The sequence below is a fragment of the Loxodonta africana genome, chromosome X, assembly GCF_030014295.1.
Source record: "Loxodonta africana isolate mLoxAfr1 chromosome X, mLoxAfr1.hap2, whole genome shotgun sequence".
Lineage (NCBI taxonomy): Eukaryota > Metazoa > Chordata > Mammalia > Proboscidea > Elephantidae > Loxodonta > Loxodonta africana.
This window is the reverse complement of record NC_087369.1, coordinates 6,890,369-6,914,724: the sequence shown is the minus strand read 5'-3', so window position 1 is coordinate 6,914,724 and position 24,356 is coordinate 6,890,369. Positions and strand designations below refer to the sequence as shown.

Here is a 24,356-nt window from a genome sequence, read left to right as displayed (position 1 = left end):
ACCAACATTGTACCCCAGAATAACTAAATAAACCACTGTGGCTTATGTATCAATATTTCTTAAAAATCCCCCAGATACTTTCTTTGGATAGAAACCCAGCAAAAAATCACTGCCATCAAGTCTATTCCGACTCATAGCGAACCTATAGGACAGAGTAGAAATGCCCCATAGGGTTTCCAAGGAGCGCCTGGCAGATTTGAACTGCTGATCTTTTGGTTAGCAGCCATAGTATCCACCAGGGTTTCTGTGGATAGAAAGGGTATTAAAAAATACAAAAAACTTCTAATCCAGTTTACCAGATAGGCAATTTGGGATAAGGAGAGATAGAAAATCCTGCCTGTGAGTCAGTAGTTCAATTGTAAAATGGTTCTTCATTAACACACTGATGTTTTAAACCATTAAACCAGAAATATCCCCTAAAGTCTTCTTAAAACGAAAGCATAGCTTAACCAGTAAAGAATGTCTGCCTTGAGCATTGCACTGTTTCAAGATATATCCCTATATGTTGTTGTACTGTGTATATTCTCAACAACAACAAAATAACTCAATTTTTAAAGTGAATACTATATACTTTTAGCCACAGACACAAGCCAGGAAATCAGAAGTACTGGCAACTGACGGAAACCTCAGTTTCAGCATCAAGAATAAAATGAGATAAAGAAAGAAAAAGGCTTTGTAAGTAAAAAGGTATTTTGCATAAACGTTAGGTATTATTTGATATTTCTATTTAAATGTTCAATTCAAAGTGTAAAAAAAAGAAGTATTCCTTGCTTTGAAGACATTTAAAAGTGTAAGAATGTAGAGTTTAGCTGTAGAAGAAAATAGTGTTGGACACAATACCATCTTTCTTGAAAACTGTTTTGAAGGCACCCTGTTGAAAATTGCTCAGGATTCCACGTTCAACAAATTGTTGGGGGCAGAGAAAAACCTCACCTGACCTGAAACCTGAACAAGGCGGGGAGTATTACCTGATTTTTCAAATTAATCTTGGATCATTAGACAAATTGTTATCTGTTGTCCATCATTTGCTTTTGTCTCCATGCCAATAGTATAATTAATACGAACACATTTTCTCAGTTAATATCCTTAAGTAAATTCAGATTCCAAAACAACAATACCAGAAGCAACAACAAAATAATTGTGAAGGCGTCTGTCTTAGTCTCCTAAACCAAAAATCAAATTCATTGTCCTTGAGTCGATTCTGACTCACAGCCACCCTATAGGACACAGTAGAACTGCGCCCATAGGGTGTCCAAGGAGTGGGTGGTAGATTCCAACTGCAGACCTTTTGGTTAGCAGCCGAGCTTTTAACCACTGCACCTGCCACCAGGGCTGTCTTAGTCTCCTAGTGCTGCTATAACAGAAACACCAAAAGTGGGCGCTTTAACCAACAAACATTTATTCTCTGACACTTTAGGAGGCTAGAACTCTGAATTCAGGGTGTTGGCTCTGGGGGAAGGCTCTGTCTGTTGGCTCTGGGGGAAGGTCCTTGCCTGTTTCCAGCTTCCGTTCCTCAGATCCCTGGCAATCTTCGGGTATTGTGGCATCCGTCTTCCCCTATCTGTGCTTGCTTGCTTCTGTGCCTAACCTGTTCCTTTTATATCTCAAAAGTGATTCAAGACACACCCTACACTGGTGCAGCCTCATTAACGTAACAAAGAAAACCCCATTCCCAAATGGGATCACATCCACAGGGGTAAGGGTTAGGATTTACACCATTTTTGACGGCGGGGGGGGCGCCGGTGGACACAGTTCAAACCATAACAGGGTCTCACATGATAAATTCTCATTGTGTAAGTTTTAAAGTGATGTTTGGAATTTATAACTCTTTGACGGTGTGTCTACTTAGGCCTCCTCGCCCCCAAGCTCAGTGGTGGGAATGGTGTTGAGGAGGAAGGTGCTCGTTGATAAAGACAAGAGATATCATACAAACCAGGTGACACTGAGTGGACCCTGGCTCTTGGCGACCCCATGTGCGTCAGAGTAGACTTGTGCTCCATAGGGTTTCCAATGACTGATTTTTCAGAAGTAGGTCACCAGGCCGTTCTTCCAACACTCCTCTGGGTGGACTCGAACCTCCAGCCTTTCAGTTAGCAGATGAGCTACTCACGATTTGCACCACCGGGGGACTCCAGATATAAAGTGGATTTAGTCCAATATATGGGGACCCATCATATAAACACTATGACTTAAAGCATTTCCCCAATTAAAAAAAAAAAAAATGCGTCAAATGAGCAAATTCCTCGTAAGCTTTATCATTATAGTTTTGCTCACTTTGAAGACCGTAGCTCAAGGATATAGTAATATACCCATATGTTTTCCCAAACCATAAAAGAAGCCAGATTCCATCACAGTGAGTCCAAAAAGAACAAGGACTTTCAGATACCCGCGTTGAGCATAAATTTGACTTCACAATTCCTGGCAGAAAAACCAAAAAAGGAGAGACACATTTGGTTCTGAGACTTTTTTTATTTGTGGCGAGAGAAAGCTTTTCACTTTTCCTCCTGCCTCCTTATGAAGAGCAGTTATGGGATTGGGAATAAAAAAGGGGGCGGTGGAGGAAAGTATCCTGTTCTTCTCTTATGTGGTAGGTGGCAGATTCCACAATGATGTTAAGGATAAGGCACCGAAGTCAGAGACGACACCCCTAAAGGGAGACCCTTACCATTATACGTAATGATCACCTACGCTCTTGAAACTTTACAATCACTGTCTGGGCTCTTCGAAGTCTATTTTTAAAAGAGCGGCACCAGATAGCTACAGCTGCTGCTGAAAGCAACTGCGAGGGTGCTACAGTACTCATTGCAACACTACTTACAACAGCCAAAAGGTGGGAACAACCCACTGCCCTTCAGCAGATGAATGGATAAACGAAATGTGGCCGTACCAACAACGGAGTATTACCCAACTCTAAAGAGAAGGAAGTTCTGGTACATTCTACAACATGGGTGAACCTTTGAAACATCCTGTTGAGTGACATAAGTTACTCACAAACAGACAAGGATGACAGAGTTTTAGTTTAAAAAAAAAAAAAAATTGCTGTCCAGTGGATTATGACTCATGGTAATTCCATGTGTGTCAGAGCAGAGCTATGCTCTGCAAGGTTTTCAAGGTTGTGACCTTTCAGAGGCAGATGAGCAAAACTTTATTCTGAGGTGCCTTTGGGTGGGCTTCAAATGCCAACCTTTAAGTCAGTAGCCAAGAGCTTGACCATTGGCACCGCCACGATTTCAATACGGGTAGTGGTGATGGTGGTAAACCATGGCGAACGTACTTAATGTCGTTGAATTGTACGTGTAACAAAGTTGAAATGGCAGATGTTTTGTTATATATATACATTTTTTACCACATCTATATTTTTGGCATGACTGTGAAGAGCAGTGGTCCTCAAAGTATGAATGTGCTTAAGATCACTCAGGGCTTCACAGCACAGATGGTTGGGAGGCTTGGTGAGCTGGGCTGGAGCTGAAGCGTTTACATTTTTTCTGAGAACTCAGGTTATCTTGGTGAATCTTTGAGCCACACTGAAAAAGCCGGGCCTCCTAGGTTCTCATTACCAGGTTGGCCAGTAGGGCTTGGGTTAGGCTTAAGGCATACTTGTTATGTTTAGTCTTGGTTTGGGGTTAGGGCTCAATGTAGGGTTAGGTCTAGGATTCCTATTAAATAAAGTATTAGGTGTTCTTTTAGAGTCCATGTAAGAGTGAGCATAATTCATGTTCTCTTGAAGGAACACAAGTGGTCCAAAGAGTAAACAAGTGAATTACGTGGTGTCACATGGTAATACTGCAATGAGGAAAAATACATCAGGTCACGAAAATGATGAGGGGGAGAGGTTGCAGCTTTAACTCCAGCGGTCAAGGAAGGAAGTGTTCATCGAGAAGAAGACAGATTTGGACAAAAATTTGTAGGAGATGTGTCTTAGTCATGTACTGCCCCAATAACAGAAATACCACAAATGAATGGCTTTAATGAACAGAAATTTATTCTCTCACAGTTTAGGAAGCTGGAAGTCCCAAATTCAGGGCACCAGCTCTAGGGGAAGGCTTTCTCTCTGTGTTGGCTTTGGAGGAAGGAAGGTCCTTGTCATCAATCTTGTCCTGGTCTAGGAGCTTCTCAGCACAGGAACCCTAAGTCCAAAGGATGCTCTCTGCTTCTGGTGCTGCTTTCTTGGTGGTAATGAGGGCCCTCTCTTCTCTGCTTGATTCTTTCTTTTATATCTCAAAAGAGATTGACTGAAGATAGAGCCTAATCCTGTAGATTGAGTTCTGCCTCATTAACATAACTGAGTCTAATCCTGCCTTATTAACATCATAGAAGCAGGATTTACAACACATAGGAAAATCATATCAGATGGCAAAATGGAGGACAACCACACAATACTGGGAATCACAGCCTAGCCAAGTTGACACATATTTTGGGGGGGGACACGATTCAATCCATGACAAAGTGAAACACATAATGCTTATGTTCAAGCAGGGAGGACAGAAAAAAATTAACAAAATGAGTAAATTACATGCTGTGATTGTCCCATTTGTGGAAGCTCAAAGGCCTCCTCATCTTTGTCCATGTAGCTAACACAGCACTGGATGCTGAGCAGCCCTTCATAAACAGTTTTTCAAGAACTGAAGACAGAAACTGGAGTATGGCCCCGGCCACCCTTATAGCTCAGTAATGAGGTCACTCCCGAGGTTCACCCTTTAGCCAAAGATTAGACAGGCCCATAAAACAAAACGAGACTAAAGGGGCACACCGGCCCAGGGGCAGGGACTAGAAGGCACAAGGGGACAGGAAAGCTGGTAATGGCAAACTCAAGGTCGAGAAGGGGAGGTGTTGACATGTTGTGGGGCTGATAACTGATGTCACAAAACAGTATATGTATTAATTGTTTAATGAGAAACTTCTTTGCTTGGTAAAACTGCATCAAAGTACAGCAGAAAATAAAAGAAATGAAGGGACAAATTTGCCCAGAGGAAGACGGGGCAGCTCTCTGCTTCCCTCTGAACCATTTTCATGTGGGTGACTCAGGCAGTGAAAAACACCTTGTTGTCATCGTTGTAGGGTGCCACCGAGTTGATTCTGACTCATAGTGACCCTATGTGACAGAGTACAACTGCCCCATAGGGTTTTCCAGGCTGTGACCTTTACAGGAAGGAGCCCTGGTAGTTCAGCCTTTAAGTGCTCAGCTGCTAACCTGAAGGCTGGTGCTTCAAACCCACCCAGAGGCTCCGTGTGAGAAAGACCTTGCCAACTGCTGTAACTGCTGCTGTTGCTGGTGGTGCCGTCAAGTTGATTCTAACTCACAGCGACTCAGTGTGACAGAGGAGAACTGGTCCATAGGATTTTCTTGGCTGTAATCTTTATGGGAGCAGATCACCAGGCCTTCCCCTGCAGAACTTCTGTATGGGTTTCAACCATCAAGCTTTCTGTTACCAACGGGGCACTAATCGTCATACCACGAGGGCTCCTGAGAGGCGTCTTAGGGTCATAGGATTTTCACATCAGGGAAAGAGTGAACACATTTTTCTTTGCATCCCTATTTTTAGTTTTTTTCTGCCTTTGTCCATCAAGCTTGGCAGTCTGAAGATATTGATGGTGTTAGGATGAGTCTATGCTGTGCTTTGGAAACATATCTTTCTTTTAAATTTTCCTAATAATTTATTTTTGTTTGTTTTTACTTGTGTCACATTTTGTTTTAAAATGCCTTCCTTGTGTATACAATCACCAAGGAAGTTATTACTGCTTCAAATATCCCAAGAATATAATAATGATTGCACCTTGTGCTAACACATGGAAATTTGATTGTCCCTCGGGACACAAAACATGCTATTGGCCTTTCTCTTAATAACCACTGATGCCAATAAACACTTAATAACTATTTATCTGCAGAAGATGGTAATAGTTTCTTGTATCTACATAGGGCTTTGCAATATACCATTCATTATCTCATTTGATGTAGTTGGTAGCTTCCCCAGTTTTTCCCTTTTGTGAGGGTGATATAATGAGAGAAGGGTGGTTTAATGGGAAAGGTCCAGGGTTTTGAGTTAAGAACACCAGAATTTGTAAGAGCCAGCCAGGAGTCTCAAGGCTCTTGGGAACTGTCAGCTGGGATACAAGCCTAGAGAGTAGATCTCCATTTCAAGCGTTGTTAGCTGCCATCAAGTCAATTCCAAATCATGGCAACTCCCTGTATTACAGAGTAGAACTGGGGTTGGGCCAGAAAACCAAAAAGACAAGAAAACCCTACGTGAACCATGGCCTCTTCTACCTTGAGAATCGAAGAACTAGATGGTACCCGGCTACCACTATTAGATATTCTGATCAGGAACACAGTAGATAAATCCTGACAAAAAGCAAGAAAAATATGGAACAGAACTTCAAATTCTTAAAGAATCCAGATTTACTGGAAATATTGAGGCTGAAGGAGTTCCCAAAACTATGGCCATGAGTTGCTCTCCAAACCTTGAATGGGAACTATCCTATGAAGTCTCCTTTAACACTTTAGCCCAAAGAGTAAAGATTGTCACCCTTGAGTATTGTGTTACTTAAAGTAAAAAAAAAAAATCTTTATAAGACCAAAGGGTTAACAGCTATTTTAAAGCTTAGATGAGAAAGTTGGGGGGGGCAGAGAGATTAAGTAAATGGAAATGAAACAACTAGAACAGAAATAACGAGAATGTTGATACGATGTGAGGAATGTAACCAGTGTCACTGGTCATTATGTCTAGACACTGTGAAATGGGAGCAGATTTTGCTGTGTATATTTTCACTAAAATTAATAATAATAAAAAAAGGCCCGACAACCAATTGAATGAGGAAGTCGTCAACCAATTCTAGAAAATCTTCAAGCTTGAGTTTTTTAAATTAAAATCAATCTTTTAAACTCAAGGGGGATTTGTTTCAAGGTTTGTTATTACCAATTTTTTCATCCTTATGAAACTGACTAATTTCCTTCAGATTTTTGTACTTACTATCTAATAAACACACTGTATAGATTTTTTTTTTAATAGATTATTTGATATTTTGTTTATCCACCATTCATCTCTCAGTTCGTTGTACTGTGGTGGCTTGCGTGTTGCTGTGATGCTGGAAACTATGCCACTAGTATCTCAAATACCAGCAGGGGCACCTATGGGGGCCAGGTTTCAGGGGAGCTTCCAGACTAAGACAGACTGAGAAGAAGGATCTGTTGATCTACTTCTAAAAACACCGTCCAGTGAAAACCTTATGGATAGTGGCGGAACATGCTCTGATGTTCACCCATTGCAGGACATAGCATGTGATTAAGAACCGACGGTTCTTAAGGAAGGAAGGAAGACATGCAAGCTGCGCTGACGGCATTTGTGAAAAACAAATCTCTGGGAATTGACAGAAATACCAAATGAGATGTTTCAACAAATGGATGCAGAACTGGAAGTGCTCACTCGTCTATGCCAAGAAATTTGGAAGACGGCTACCTGGCCAACCAACTGGAAGAGATACATATTTATGCCTATTCCCAAGAAGGTGAACCAACACAGATTAATATCACAGGCAAGTAAAACTATGTCGAAGATAATTCAAAAATGGCTGCACCAGTACGTCCACAGAGAACTGCCAGAAATTCAAGCTGGATTCAGAAGAGGGTGTGGAAACAGGGATATCATTGCTGATGTCAGATGGATCCTGGCTGAAGGCAGAGAATACCAAAAAGATGTTTACCTGTGTTTTATTGACTATGCAAAGGCATTCGACTCTGTGGATCATTACAATTTATGGATAACATTGCAAAGAATGGGAATTCCAAAACAAATAATTGTGCTCATGAAGAACCTTTACATAGATCAAGAGGCAGTCATCCCAACAGAACAAGGGGAAAATCAGAAAAGGTGTGGGTTAGGGTTGTACCCTTCCACTATACCTATTCAATCTGTATGCTGAGCAAATAAGCCGAGAAGCTGGAGTATATGAAGAAGAACCGGGCATCAGGATTGGAGGAAGACTCATTAACAACCTGCGCTATGCAGATGACACAACCTTGCTTGCTGAAAGTGAGGAGGACTTGAAGCACTTACTGATGAAGATCAAAGACCACAGCCTTCAGTATGGATTACACCTCAACATAAAGAAAACAAAAATCCTCACAACGGGACCAATAAGCAACACCATGATAAATGGAGAAAAGATTGAAGTTGTCAAGGATTTCATTTTACTTGGATCCACAATCAACGCCCATAGAAGCAGCAGTCTAGAAATCAAAAGACACATTGCACTGGGCAAATCCGATGCAAAAAAGCCTCTCTATAGTGTTAAAGAGCAAAAATGTCACCTTGAGGACTAAGGTGCTCCTGACCCAAGCTGTAGTCAATCTCCTCCTACGCCTGTGCAGGCTGAACACCAAACAAGGAAGACTGAAGAATTGCCGCATTTGAATTATGGCCTTGGCAAAGAATATTGAATATTGCATGGACTCCCAGAGGAACAAACCAATCTGTCTTAGAAGTGAGAACGGAGAGACTTCATCTCATGTACTTGGGACATGTTATCAGTGGGGCCAAGTCCCTGAAGAAGGACACGATGCTTGGTAAAGTAGAGGGTCAGTGAAAAAGAGGAAGACCCTCAACGAGATGGACACAGGGGCTGCAACAATGGGTTCAAGCGTAACAACGATGGTAAGCATGGTGCAGAACTGGGCAGAGTTTCATTATGTTGTACATGGGTCGCTATGATTTTGAGCCAAATTGATGGCACCTTGCAACAGCAACAGAAACTCTGGTCATGTGGTGCTTAAGAGCTACAGCTGCTAACCAAAGGTCAGCAGTTCGAATCCACCAGGTGCTCCTTGGAAACCCTATGGGGCAGTTCTACTCTGTCCTATAGGGCTGCTATGAGTCACAGTTGACTTCATGGCAACAGGTTTGTTTTTTTAAAACAACAACAGCCACATTTTTTTTCCAGAATATAATTGGTTTTATTTATTTGAATTAATCTAATTCCAACTAAAAGACTTTAAATATTTGTACAAACTCATTCTAGATAATTCTAAATAAATGAATGAGGTTATAATATAGTTTATGAAAAGAATGCAAGGCATCTTATTTCCATTTTAATGAGGCCGCCTTTTGGAAACCTCTGCCATGGACCACCATGTAGCCTTCATAATTAGGTTTGTTCTGCCAACATTGGACTTACGAAATATTGACATGATAATTAGACATAATAGAAGGGATATTAGTTATTACCCATTTCATTTTTAAGTAAGATAAAAACTAAAAATGGAGATGCTAAATTTCCATCAGCTTTACCACTTGAGCCAATTTGAATATATAGCTTCCCTTTCCTTCGAGCCCTCACTTTCTAAGGGCCTGCCCTTTGGTTAAATCATAAATGATTCCAAAAAGAAAACGTAAGCTTCACCTTGTAATAAACACGCTCAGTGAATGTTTTCGTTCAGACACCAAAGAACACAGATTTGCGTTTGTTTGCCTGATTTTCATTTTGTAGATCTCTGTGCTAATCATCATCACAGAGCTCTTCTAACCTAAAATAAAGCTGTTTATTCTCAGTGCAGAATTTCTATTCGACTATTTCCTTTTGGGGTTTAGTCCTTTAAATTAAATATGTGTGTCTCATTGCTTTAGAAAGATAACTGAGGCTCTAATTAAACTACAGCTGCTGGTTGCTGGTGAATGGCCATGCTAAAAAAAATTAGAGACCAAAAAAAAAAAAAGATCCATTGTCCAGCCAATTTTGACTCACAGTGACCCTATAGGACAGAGTAGAACTGCCCCACAGGGTTTCCAAGGAACAGCTGATGGATTTGAATGGCAGACCTTTTGTTTAGCAGCTGAGCTCTTAACCACTGTGCCACCAGGTAATTAGATTCTGGTTAATAGTCTCCAAAGACACCTACTGTGCTTGTCTCCATAATCTTCTGAAAGAGAAGAGACGGTGGGCGTTAAATTCTTATTACAAATTAATTAAGAGGTAGCTACACCTGTTCTCCTTGGGTTTCTTACTGTTGAATGGCAGTAAATGGAAACGCAGACACTCCCAAGGGATTCCCCCAAGCCCTCTGCCATAATCTGAAAGAATAAAAGTCATTTAGAATATGATTATTCTAATAATAACCCAAAACTTTCCTATTCTAAGGGCAATCTTAAAACCAAATAAAAATATTCCTTTTTTCGGTAATAGCCACATCACTCAACATGCGGAGGGAAAACGTGATTTTTCTTTTTGGGCAGATTTTTTCCATAAAGCCTATTTTAAAATAACTACACAATCACTGAATATGTGCCCGTGTGGGTATCTGCTGTTCATCCCAGGGCCAGCAGTGAAATGTGGCAACAGCGGAGCAGCCATCATTCAGTCGTTCACTGAAGCTGTCTCTTTTGTATCTTTCTTTCTTTGTTCAGCTGTTGGGCTGGGGGTGGGGTGGCTGATTTACAAGCTTGATTTAAAGCACAGTGACTTTCTAAAGCCCAGTGTTGCATCTGCTGAAATGCCTAGAGTGTTTGGAGACTAAAAAAAACCCGCTGCAGTCCAGCCGATCCCGGCTCATAGCAATCCTATAGGACAGAGTAGAACTGCCCCATAGTGTTTCCAAGGAGCGGCTGGTGGATTCGAACTACTGACCTTTTGGTAAAGTGTCCATCAATAAAAGTAGGCCTTTGTTTAAAATCTCTCGTCTTATCTAAGTGGAACCATGCAACGTTTATCCTTTTGAGTCTCCCTGATTTCCCTCAGCATCATGTTTTCAAGGTTCATCCATGTCCTACCATGTTTCAGGACTTATTCCTTTTTATGGTGGGATCATAGGCAATGCCTAAAAACAGGAAAATGCATAGAAATAGAAAGTAGGTTAGGGTTACCCAGAGCTGCGATGTGAGTTTCTATTCCAGGTGATGAAAAAGTTTTAGAAATAGATGGTTGCAAAGGTCACACAACCTTGTGAAAGTAATTCACGCCCATCGACTTGTACCCTTAAAAATGGCTAAAATGGCAAATTTTATGCTATATATATTGCTGTTGTTGCTAGATGCCACTGAGCTGATTTAGACTCATAGCGACCCCATGAGGCAGAGTAGAACTTCACCCATAGGATTTTCCAGGCTGTAATCCTTACGGGAGCAGCCCTGTTGGTATGGTGGTTAAGGGCTCAGCTGCTAACTGGAAAGGTCAGTGGCTCAAACCCACCAGCTGCTCTTCGGGAGAAAGATGTGGCAGTCTGCTTCCGTAAAAATTTACAGCCGTGGAGACACGATGGGTGCATTTCTACGCTGTCCTGTAGGGTAGCTATGAGTAGAATCAACTGGATGACCAGGGGTGTTTTTGAATTTTTATGAAAGCAGAGGGTCATCAGCTTCCAGGCCTTTCTGTGGCAGAGCCTCTGGGTAGATTCAAACCACCAACCTTTCTGTTAGCAGCCAAGTGCTTAGCCATCGCATCAGCAGGGCTATAATATATATTATACCAAAATTAAATTTTTTTTTAAATTTTCTCATAGACAGTCAAGTGTTTTCTCCCATTAATTCGTTTAGAGTTCCATACCCTGAGGAGAACAGGTTTCTAAGAACGCTTCCGTCAACACTCATCTTGGGTAGTGGGTATGACTCTGTTCCCGAAGATAGTAGCTACAATCATTTTGGTTTCTACAATCTGAAGAAAACAACAGCAGCAATTGGTTGAGGTTTGCCAAGTGTCTGATGCCTATCAAAACTTTAAAGAAATCGCACCATTGGAGTCACAGGTGAGAAGGTTGCTTTGCCAGGAGAAACCCCTTTCTCTTCGAATCCTGACTCCTCTGCGCCACAGAGCTATCTTGTGGACGCCTGTCCTTTCTCCACCTACTCCTATTCAGAGACAATCTTGGCCATGTACAGACTAATAAAAGGGAAGATAGACTTACACTCCAAATGGTGTTTATGGTTCAGGTATTCATTGCCACAAACCATCTTCCTTAACATTAAGGTGCCCAGGTAGTCCAAGTGGTTTGTAAAAGTTGTCGACTCAAACACACTCAGCAGTCCTACAGAAGAAAAGCCTGGCGATATGGTTCCACAAAGATTCCAGGCAAGGAAACCCTATGGAGCAAGGTTCTACTGTGTCACACGTGGGCTTGCCATGAGTTGCAATCAGCTTGAGGTGCCAAGGGGTTGGTTTACATTTATTGATTTTTAACCCACTGACGTCTTAAACCTGGACTATAGAAAACACCACCGTGGGGTGATCAGGACAGGAAACGAATGTGCTCTTGTAAAGAAAATAAAAATCCGTTTGCATTCATTGTGTACCTGCAACAGGACTCTCCTTTGTGGATAGTTCAAAAAAAAATTCCATGGCTGTTGTAGCGGATGGAGATTTCATGGCCGCCTGTATGGAAACATCGCCGTCAAAACAACATTCAGTTGTTAAATTTCAGACATCCATGGATGGCCGCCTCCCTCAGCCACCTTGCGGGATATTTTGGACGGAATTCAAAATCACCAAGATCAAACCCTTCAATAGGATGCTATTCGAAGGACAAAGAGGAGGCTCGACACAGAATATTAACCAGCCTGCCGTGGAAGAGGTGACAACCGTCCCGTTTCGCTAGGGAGGAAACCATCCTGATTTAATACAGGCTGACGGTTTACCGTAGGTCGCAAAGCCCCACGTCACCCGGCAGGGACAAAATAAGCAAGCAGGTGGTTTTTGCGAGAGTTGAGAGAGAGAGGTGGCTGCAGACTAGGTGTGCTAAAACAAATCTGGCACACAGTTACCCGAGCTTTTAGGAATTAATCATCACTTCCTTTAATTGGCAAGAGAGGATCATCTTACGGTTTTTATACTGCTAGCCGAATTGGCGTTACCAGCCATTTTAACGCATACACCCTATGAAAGGGGCTTTTACTCCCAAGCAAAGCGTGACTCCTTTTAGAAGAAAGGATGTAAAAAGTTTAGCGGTAAACGCAGGTGGTACAAAACATTTGTTGGCAGGAGACACAAATTAGTAATCGCTAATTAAATTTAGAGGAGGGTGTTGAATGACGTCTGAACATACCAAATAATCACAGCTGATCTCACATTAAATTGCTATGAACTTTAAATTTGGGGAATATGTGTTAAATAGATGCTTGTATCTTGCAGTCATCGCGTTAAATTTATTTGCAGGTACCGGAGGCTGTGAGCTGTGTTTTGTGCTTAGAGTGGTTAGTGCCCTTTTAGAAAAAACAAAAACAAAAAACTCCCTGCTGATTTCTTTTGAGGCAGGCCATTCATATATGATTCCCCTCCTCGCTCCCATGGAGCATTTTTCACAGACGGGCAGGAAAAAATAAATGAAAACCTCACAGAGCGCCCCGCCCCTCCGTGAGTATATGGACTCATTATTTAGTTATTTTGCTGTTAGATGTTAAAAGCTGGCACTCGCGAGCGTTTCTAATTGTTTTCCCATTTGGGTGGGGATGGGATTTGGAAGAGTCAGGTTTTGATTGGCTCAGCGGTAGAATCTTCACCTTCCGTGCCATAGACCATGGTTCGATTCCCGGCCACAGCAGCTCATGCGCAGCCACCACCCATCTGTCAGTAGAGGCATAGGTGTTGCTGTCATGCTGAACAGGTTTCAGCCGAGCTTCCAGAGTAAGACAGACTAGGAAGAAAGGCCTGGCAATCCACTTCTGAAAATCAGCCTGTGAAAACCCTACGGATCACAAGAGCCAGAACGGTGTCTGATCATGGAGGTGGCACAGAACTGGACAGTGTCTCGTTCCCACTGGGCATGGGGTCCTCATGAGCAGGGGGCGAGCTCCATGACAGTTAACAACAGTGGTTTGGATTTATGTTATTTTAGGGCCCAGATTGGTCTGTATTTAGATAAACCCACACTAGATGACCATATGGAGTTAATTAGCATTAGTTGAAATGAGCGAATGATATGACCCTTTGGGGAAAAAAATAGTACCCAAAGGGAAAATACCTTAATTGGGTTATTTTTGGTAAAGGCAAATAAGAATTCGAAAAGAGCAAAGAAATGCTTTTAAAGGTCTATTTTTGGTTAGGAGGCTTGCCCAGTGCAGATTTGGGTATAAAATTGAATTAAAGTTTGTGCAATGATCGAAACTTAGTGAATGGTTTAGAAAATATTTGGGGCTTTGAATCTGAGTAGCATTGTGTATGTCTTTATACAAAACAAGTTCAATCAGCAGAGAAAAATAGTTTTTTCCAGGTCAAGTTATTTTGCAGTATGAGAGGAAAAGGGAATACGATAGATTTCTAAAACCAATCATTCTGCTATCGTCAATGCCAAAGGCGTCTTGTTTGTGACTTCTAAGGAGGAGCCAAGATTTTGACACCTCGGGTGAAATCTCCATTCTGAATTTACAGAATCCTCCTTCTTTTTAAAATAAAACGTGCCAGCTCTAAGATGAATTTTTGACACAGTTGGGGAAATTTGAATATGGACTAGCTTTTGGCTGAGATTCAGAAATTATCCATTTTGGGGTATGCTGGTAATGTTTTTGCTATATAGAAAAGTAGAAATGCATGCTGAAATATATATATAAGCGTGGACGCTCACGTGGCGGTGAATTACTTTGAAACTTGAGCATGAAGAGTAAAATTAAACTATTAAGAAGGAATTGGATGGTAAAATGGACACACACGGCTTTTGTATATACACAAGCACAAACACACAGATGCTACAAAGCCAGAAACACACGGACTCATACACAACCATAAACATACACATACCCAAACACACACACATAGCCATAAACCCACACACACAACCACACACACACTCAGCCATAAACACACACATACACACACAGTTTTTTCTCTGATCACCTTCTCTTCGTTGTTCTTTTGTACTTTGCAAAGAAAATGAAACCGTGTACAGGAATGCTACTTTGAGACTAGTAACATTTACAAAGTTTCCTGGTATCCTCTTATGTTACACACCTTTTAAAGAACGCTGGTGGAACAATGGTAAAGCGCTTGGCTTCTAACCAAAAGGTCTGCACCCACCCAGGGGCTCTGCAGGAGAGAAACTACCATCTGCTCCTGTAAAGATTACAGCCCAGGAAACCCTATGGAGCAGTTCTACTCTGTCACATGGGCCGCTACCAGTCAGAATTGACTCGACAACACCCAACAACAACAAAACACATTTTAGATGAATTTTGCCTTATCCCTAAGCCACATCCAAGCCCACAGAGGAGACCTCTCATCAGAATGCCATCAGGAACAGCATTCATTATAAGCCTTATTTACATAAAGTAATCCTGGTGGCATAGTGATAAAAGCAATCCGCTGCTAACCAAAAGGTCAGTGGTTCGAAACCCCCAGCAGCTCTGTGGGAGAAAGATGTGGCAGTCAGCTGTAGAGATTTACAGCCTTGGAAACCCTGTGGGGTGGCTATGAGTCGGAATCGACTCAGTGGCAGTGGGTTAATCCCATGTGCCATGAAATTGTTTCTCCAATGTTGCTTCTAATTTATAGGTAGAAAAAATGATAAGCAAGATAAATATGAGATCTTTTCAAAGAGTTGTGATGTTTACGTGCTTTTTATTGCTAACAAACACAAATATCGTGTGTCCTTTTGTAGGATTTTTAAGTACCGGTGACCAGGCAGCGAAAGGCAACTATGGGTTGCTGGATCAAATCCAAGCCTTGCGGTGGATCGAGGAGAACGTCGGGGCTTTTGGCGGGGACCCCAAGCGAGTGACCATCTTTGGCTCAGGGGCTGGAGCTTCCTGTGTCAGTCTGTTGACCTTGTCTCACTATTCAGAAGGTAATGACCACCTCCCACAAACAAGAACACACATAAGCTCAGTTAATATCCCAGATGCACGTGGGGTTGCTATGAGTCTCTCTTACAGCTTCAATCCACAAAATCCATATATCATAAAAACCAAGCACATCTATTGCAGTCCAGTTGATCCTGCCTCACGGTGACCCCAAGTATGTCAGAGGAGAACTGCACTCCGTAGGGTTTTCAATGGCTGATCTTGCAGAATTAGATTGCCAGGCCTTTCTTCTGAGGCACATCTGGGTGGACTTGGACCTCCTACCTTTTGGTTAGCAGCTGAGTGCATTAACTGTTTGCACCTCCTAAGCCACTGTCATCAAGTTGATTCCAACTCATAATGACCCTAGAAGACAGAGTAGAGCTGCCCCATAGGATTTCCAAGGCTGTGATCTTTACAGAAGCAGACTGCCACATCTTTCTCCCTCGGAGCAGCTGGTGGGTTCAAACCGCAGAAGTTTCCATTAGCATGTGGTTAGGAGTCCCTGGTTGGTGCAGACGGTTAAGTGCTTGGCTGCTAAACAACAGTACTAACCAAAAGGTTGGAGGTTCGCGTCTACCCAGAGGCACCTCAGAAAAAAGCCCTGGCCATCTACTGTCAAAAAAAATCAGCCACTGAAAACCCTATGGTGTGCAGTTCTACTCTGACACTCATCGGGTCACCGTGAGTGGGAGGTGACTCAATGGCAAATAGTTTGGCTTTGGTTTTTATCATGTGGCTGTTATTACTTTCCAAAATACAAATATATATACCATGTATACTACCTATATATACACTGTTGCCTAAATTATTGCTAACATTTCTGTGGGGAGGGGGGAATATACTTTCCGGCAGTGCTTTTCTAAATCTGACAGCATTAACTTACTCATGTCTTGAAGAGATCGCGTATTGTCATCGTGTCTTTTAAGTGCTTCCAGACTTTGATCTTTAGAGTCAAAGACTCAAGTCAATGGTTACACATTTCTGGCGGAATTTTAAGGACTGGGAGATTGGCCAGACATAACTTTTCTGATGACGTCGACATTGATGACGTGTGGTTTAGAGTCTGGGCCCAAGTGTCACCTCTTGCCATTTCTCTGGTCTTTAAAATCACATCTTTCGATTCTGTCCATGTTTTCCTCACACTTGATAGTTTGCACTACCTTCAACACTGACAGGACGTGAAACTTCTGGGCTCAGAGCTAAATGTTGCATTCTTCCAGCAACTCCTGGGACATCAGAGTTAGACTCAGACTGGAATTCATGGAAAAGGCAGGAATTGAGAGCAAATAGAAGGCTGGGATTCTGTATACCCTGTCGTGGTTAAAAATAGAGACTTGGTACTTCTGGACAGCAATAGACAAATCTGATGGAAATTTTTGAGCTTACTTGGCTTTCACTCCCAAAATGGCCTGAGTTTTTTCAAGTTTCTCACCTAAACAAGGCATTTTAAAATTGTGGCAATATAAAATATAGAAAACGCTGGGCTTTGAATTGGCGTGTTTTTGAAATGAATGATTTAAGAGAAAAAAAAAAATTGTTCATTGACTACTTGGTTGAGAATTTCATTAGGATAGCTAATGTAATTAGGTTAGCTGTAAAATTTTAATATCTTCATTATATGGAGGATGGAGATATGAACAGAGCCCTGAATGGGTGTTCTGAATTCTTGTAAGTGGGCAGTTTCTCCCCTATTTAAGTGGCCCCTGATCTGCCTGTGAGCCCAGAGGATCTTTGACCCCTTACTGGTAAAAAGCATGTTTCTTCTCCAGTGGGGGTTGTGATTTCCTCCGAGGGCCTTTAGTTATAGAATCTGAAAAAAGGCAAGTAAAAGCTACACCAAATTGTGTGAGGATAAAGAGATTGCATTTGTTTTTATTTTTAATTAACAGTATTTCTTTAGAATGATCAAACATCTATTTGAGCGTCTGAAGGTCTCTGACAGTCTCATTTTTTAATACACTATTTTTTAGAGAAATTTTAGGGTTTAGTGTTCTCTAACAGTGTTATTTTCTTTAATACACTGTATTTCTCTAGAGCAGTTTTCAGTTTACAGAAAAATGGCAGAGAAACTACAGCATTGTTCCTACATAGCCCTGTCTCCAACCTGCACATTTTCCCCCATTAGGAGCACCTTTCCTGTGGTCCATTTGTTACAGTCGCTGACCTAGTATGGATACATTGTTACTAACTAAAACACTTAGTTTACAGGAGGGCTCACTCCTTGTGTGGCACAGTCCTGTGAGTTTTGACAAACACGTGATATCATGCCTGTACAGTATCCTACGGCATGGTTTCACTGCCCTAAAAATGTCCTGGACTCCACTTATCCATCCCTCGCCTCCTCCCCCAAGCCCCTGGCAACCACTGATCTTTTTACTGTCTCTCTAGATAGCTTCGCCTTTTCCAGAATATCCTATAATTGGAGTCCTGCAGTATGTAACGAGATTGCATGGTTTTGACGCTGTAGGAAAAGTAACACGGCACTTTCATTTCCTTAAACTATTTTGTGCCTGTGTGTGCAAAAATACCCCCTAAAAACTCCCAACGAGGGGCTTGGGATCGAAAAGAAGGAAAGAGCGGCTGAAAGAGCTGAATGCTACTGTATCCCGATATTCACACCACGGAGATACAATGCAGGCATTCTGTGAGCAGTAAAAGCTGCTTTCTTGCGCTTGGGGTATTAATTTCCATGTCCTCCATTTGCACCTGCAGGTCTGTTCCAAAAAGCCATCATTCAAAGCGGCACCGCCCTGTCCAGCTGGGCCGTCAACTACCAGCCTGCCAAGTACACTCGGATATTGGCAGATAAAGTGGGCTGCAACATGCTGGACACCACGGACATGGTGGAATGCCTTCGGAATAAGAACTACAAAGAGCTCATTCAGCAGACCATCACCCCAGCCACGTACCACATCGCCTTTGGGCCCGTCATTGACGGCGATGTCATTCCTGACGACCCCCAGATTCTCATGGAGCAAGGGGAGTTCCTTAACTATGACATCATGCTGGGCGTGAACCAAGGGGAGGGTCTGAAGTTTGTGGACGGCATCGTGGACAACGAAGATGGCGTCACCCCCAATGACTTTGACTTCTCCGTGTCCAACTTTGTGGACAACCTTTACGGCTACCCAGAGGGGAAAGACACCCTGCGTGAGACCATCAAGTTCATGTACACAGACTGGGCAGACAAGGAGAACCCTGAAACACGTCGCAAGACCTTGGTGGCTCTCTTCACGGACCACCAGTGGGTGGCCCCGGCTGTGGCCACCGCCGACCTCCACGCCCAGTACGGCTCGCCAACCTACTTCTACGCCTTTTACCATCACTGTCAGAGTGAGATGAAGCCCAGCTGGGCAGACTCAGCCCATGGCGACGAAGTCCCCTATGTCTTTGGGATCCCCATGATCGGTCCTACTGAACTCTTCAGCTGTAACTTCTCCAAGAATGACGTGATGCTCAGTGCAGTGGTGATGACCTACTGGACAAACTTCGCCAAAACGGGGTATGTTTTCTCTGCATCATTGTCTTAGTTACTTAGCGCTGCTGTAACAGAAATACCACAGGCGTATCCTTTAATGAACAGAAATTTATTTTCTCACAGTACTGGAGGCTACAAGTCCAAATTCAAGGTGCCTGCTCTAGGGGAAGTGTCTCTCTCTCTCTGTTGGCTCTTGGGGCAGGTCCTTGTGTCTTTTCAGCTTCTGTTCCTCGTTCCTTGGTGATCTCCACATGGAGTCTTTCCCCATCTGTGCTTGCTTGCTTCTGTGTCTAATCTGCTCTCTTTATATCTCAAAAGAAATTGACTCGAAACACACCCTACACTGATACGGCCTCATTAACATAACACAGAAAACCCTATTCCCAAACAGGATTACAACCATAAGTATATTTTTTTAAAAAGGAAAAAAGAAAAAAAACTAAACTCGTTGCTGTTGAGTCGATTCTGACTCATAGCGACCCTATAGGACAGAGTAGAACTGCCCCATAGAGTTTCCAGTGAGTGCCTGGTGGATTCGAACTGCCGACATTTTGGTTAGCAGCCGAGCTCTTAACCACTATGCCGCCAGGGTTTCCCTCCATAGGTATAGTATTTACAACACAAGTTTTTTGAGGACACAATTCAATTCACAACAATCAGGTTATCGCCCTCCTCCCAACTCGTTTGCTTCCTCGGTCTAAGTATCGTTTCTATGATTGAATGAATTGCATTTTTTCTGTAACTTGGACACACACAGCAGCCGTTTCTTTCCAAGGTCTATGGAAACCTAAGTAGCTCTGAAGGTGCAGTGCTCAAAGCGCTTGGCTGCTAACTGAAAGGTCAGTATTCAAACCCACCAGTAGCTCTAGGGGAGAAAAACCTGGCAATCAGCTCTCGGTAAGGATTGCAGCCTAGAAAACCATACAGGGCAGTTCTGCTCTGCACATAGGGTCACTGTGAGTCAGAATCAACTCCACAGCACCCAACCACAGCAACGCGGAAACCTAGGTGATGCAAAAGGTTTGCACTCAACTGCTGACCTCAATTTTGGTGGTTTGAATGCCCCCAGTGGAGCCCTGGTGGCCCAGTGGTTGAGAGCTATGGCTGCTAACCGAAAGGTTGACAGTTTGAATCCACCAGCGGCTTCTTGGAAACCCTATGGGACAGCTCTGCTCCATCCTACAGGGTCACTGAAAGTCAGAATCAATTCAAAGGCAACAAGTTATTTTGGTTTCGTGGCTTCATGGGGCCCTGGTGTTGCAGGGGTTAAGATCTCAGCTGCTGGCCGAAAGGTTAGCCATTCAAATCCACCAGCTGCTTCTTGGAAACACTATGCAGCAATTCTACTCTGTGCTATAGGCTTTCTATGAGTCAGAATCGACTTGACAGCAATGGGTTTGTGTTTTGGTAGTGGCTCCATGGAAGAAATGCCCTGACAATCTGCTTCTGTAAAGATGACAGCTGAGGAAACCCTATGGAAGCTCAGTTCTACTCTTTGATACGTGGAGCCACTGTGAGTCGGAATCGACTAGACAGCAACTAACAACGAGAACATGGCAACTCAGTTTTTTGCTTTTTCCTTTCACCCTAAAATGTCTTCTTTCAAACCATATATTTACTACCGTACTACTTGCATGTTGAAAATTCTTCAGAGCAATTTCCTACCTGCTAGTGTGGGATGTGTGGGATGTAGAAGTAAAGTGACTGAGCGATAGCTGATCAATGAGTTTCAAATCTAAAGATGACCTTGCCTCATTTGTTAAACAATAGGGTACTGAAATAGGTGTGTCACAAGGAAAAGTGCTTACCACACAGCCACAAGAATGAAATAACTCTTGTAATAATGATAAACCAGTTGCCATTGAGTTGACTCCAGCTCATGGCACCCCTACGCGTGTCAGAGTAGAACTGTGCCTCATTGGGTTTTTAGTGGCTAGTTTTTCAGAAGTAGATCTCCAGGCCTTTCTTCCAAGGCGCCTCTGGGAGGACTCGAACCCCCAACCTTTTGGTTAACAGCTGAGCATGTTAACTGTTTGCACCACCCAGGACTCCCTAACATAATAACTATGTCGCCATTATCGTGTGCCATCGAGTCAGTTCTAACTCATAGTGACCCCATGTGGTCATGTAGAACTGCCCCATAGGGTTTCCTAGGCCGTAATCTTTACGGAAGCAGATCTCCAGGTCTTTCTCCTGTGGAGCCTCTGCGGGGGTTTGAACCACTAACCTCTTGGCTAAAAGTCAAGCACATTAACTGCTTGCATCACCCAGGGATTCCCATGATAACTAAATAAATAAAATAAATCAATAAAGACTCAGTGGCTAAATATAGTTAAAAATATATGAGGTCCACATATAACACTCCAAAAACCGCACCCATTGCTGTCAAGTCAATACCAGCTCATAGTGAAGCTATGTGAGAGGGTAGACCTGCTCCACAGGGTTCCCGAGGCTGTAATCTTTACGGAAGCAGACCGCCAGATCGTTCTCCTGTGGAGCCTCTGGGTGAGTTTAAACCACCCACCATTCGCTTAGCAGCCGAGCGCTTAACCACTGTGCCACCAGGGCTCCTTTCACATACAGCAGAGACTCCTAAAATTCTACAGAGCAGTTTCTCTGCCGACAGAGAGAAGAGACTGCAAACCCTCTTAAATAGGTACCAGTGTCAGGGCATCGTATTGAGGCATCTTTTCGTTTACTCTTGGCTAATCACGTAATTTTGAAAATTAACGAGGTGTCATTCTGTGCTACCTGTGTGTGCTGCCGTCATTAACCTGGAGCCTCTTGTCCGGAATTAGAAATGCAGACACTTGTGGCCTGAGGAGTCTCTAAATCTTCCCCTGCATCGTTGCATGTCAGACCTGGACTCCCAGACTGCAGCAGCTCTGCCCAAACCTCATACATACAGTAAGCCTAGAGGGTGTGGGGGTGCTGAAGGCCCTAAACTCAGGGGCCCAGCAGCTTTCAGTCTTTACAAGGATCCCCAGTACTTTTTTGGTGGCAAGTGGCTTAAGAACAGTTACGGGTCTTAACATAGCATGTGTATTGAGTGGTGTTTGTTATCTGTCGCTGTTGTTAGGTGACTTTGAATTGAGTCCAACTCATGGTGACCCCGAGGGTGCAGACTAGAATGGTGGTCCATAGAGTTTTCAAGGCTGTGAAAGTAGAAGTAGATAGCCAGGCCTTTCTTCTGAGGCGCCTCGGGTGGGTTCGAACTGCCAGCCTCACGGCTAGTAGTCGAGTGCTTCACTATTGGCACTTCCCAGGGGCTCCTCTAGTGTATAAAATGTGTTATAATTGGGTACCCATTTTGAGCAGTCCTGCTTGATACATTTGGTCTAAGAGAAGGCTAATATGGGGCCAGGAGGAAGGAAGGAGGTGCAAACATTTGAGAGAAAAGCTTGCCTGTCACTCATCCAAAGATTCTTTGTTGGAAAATAATTGAATTCGAGACAAGAAGTTTTTTTTTTTTAATTTTCTCTCTTTTTTTAATTTATTGTAATGAAAACACACACCACAGTATCCGCCAACACACCAACTTCCACATTTTACAATCCCGTGTCCTTGATTATGTCTTTCATGCTGTGCTGCCATTAACACTATCCTCACCCAAAACATTCCGTCCTCGTTGCCATAAGCTCCACGCCTCCCAAACGGAAGCTCCTCCTTCCGCTCGCCCGCCTACCCCTGGTAACTGCTAACGACCTTCGGTTTCTATAGATTTGCTTATTTCATGTAGGTGAGATCCTAACGGCAGTTGTCCTTTTGCCACTGGCTGATTTCATCAGCGTGGTGTTTCCAAGGTCCATCCGTGTTGTGCCGAGCCTCAGGACTTCATATCTCTTCACGGCTGAGTAATATTTCGTTGTTTGTATGTATCCATTCATCTGTTGATGGGTATTTCTGTTGTCTCCACCTTTTGGCTATTGGGAAAATTGGTGCAGTGAACGCTGGTATACGAGTATTTTTAAGTATCCCTGGCGATGTCATAAATGTATGACACGTGACACGTGCCCTTGTAAGTTTTGCATTTTCTTGAAGCATAAGAAGGACTCAGACAGGATTTCCTGAACTGCAGCTGTGCCTGTTCCCAACATATCACTGCTTACCAGTACCAGTTGTCAGGGTAGAACTATAGTCACTGGGGTTTTCAGCAGCTGATTTTTCAGAAGTAGGCCTCCAGACCTTTCTTCTGAGGTGTCACTGGGTGGACTCAAACCCCCAACCTTTCAATTAGCAGCCAAGCACTTCAACCATTTGTACCACCCGGAAAGTCTATGTCTAATAAAAACCAAAAACCAAACCAGCTTCCTTCAGTCGATTCGACCCTTGGAGACCACAGGTGTGACAGTAGAACTGTGTTCCATAGGGTTTTCAATGGCTAATTCTTTCAGAAGTAGATCGCCACCACAGATCGCCAGGCCTTGCTTCCAAGGTGCCTCTGGGTGGACTCAAACCTCCAACCTTTTGGTGAGCAGCAAGCACTTTAACATTTGCACCACCCAAGGACTCACTATCGTTACTGACTTTCTCTAAAACCACATGTTTATTTTTTTCTTTTCTTAATGTGCTTTTATTATAATATAAAATAATAATATAAAGCTTCATATTGTTTTCTTCAATAGAAAGCAAGTGTCAGTTGTAGTAAGTTTAACCGAACCACAAAGAAGTAGTGAACTTGAGGCAATGTCATTAAATTCTTGTTAGCTCTTTCTGCTTACTAAATGCTCTGAGATGGAGGCTGGTTCCCTCCTTGTTTAAAAAAAGAAAGAGACCATGGAGAGTCCTAATGTGGTGAGGAACCTCTAGCATCTGGTGGGCACTTTCTCCTGGACATGCAGAAAGAGCGAGAGAGATCTGAGATGGTGGCAACGTTTCTTGGTGTGCCTGAGTGCTCCCTAATGCCGTAACTATTTCCTAAAATCCTTTTACATGGTGCCTATGGTGCACATTCCTTGTTCAGGGAACATAGAAATGTAAAATTGTTTGCTGCTGTGGAATCAGCCCCCATTCATGGCCACCCCATGGTTGGTTGCGGGTTGGAACATGGTGGTCCATAGGGTCTTCACTGACTGATTTTCAGAAATAGATCACCAGGCCTTTCTTCCTGGTCTGTCTTAGTCTGAAAG

At 42.9% G+C, this 24,356-nt stretch overlaps 1 protein-coding gene across 2 annotated transcripts in view; it reads left to right on the top strand.

Moving 5' to 3' along the window:
- Nucleotides 1-24,356, top strand: part of LOC135228842 (neuroligin-4, X-linked) — a 267,647-nt gene that overhangs the window by 232,110 nt on the left and 11,181 nt on the right. The window contains exons 3-4 of one of the 2 annotated variants that reach the window (XM_064277935.1): nt 15,566-15,751; nt 18,462-19,251. In XM_064277935.1, coding sequence (XP_064134005.1) covers nt 15,566-15,751; nt 18,462-19,251 — 976 coding nt within the window. Of the gene's footprint in view, nt 1-15,565; nt 15,777-18,459; nt 19,252-24,356 lie in introns of both variants that reach the window. The other variant, XM_064277936.1, reaches the window with a different exon arrangement.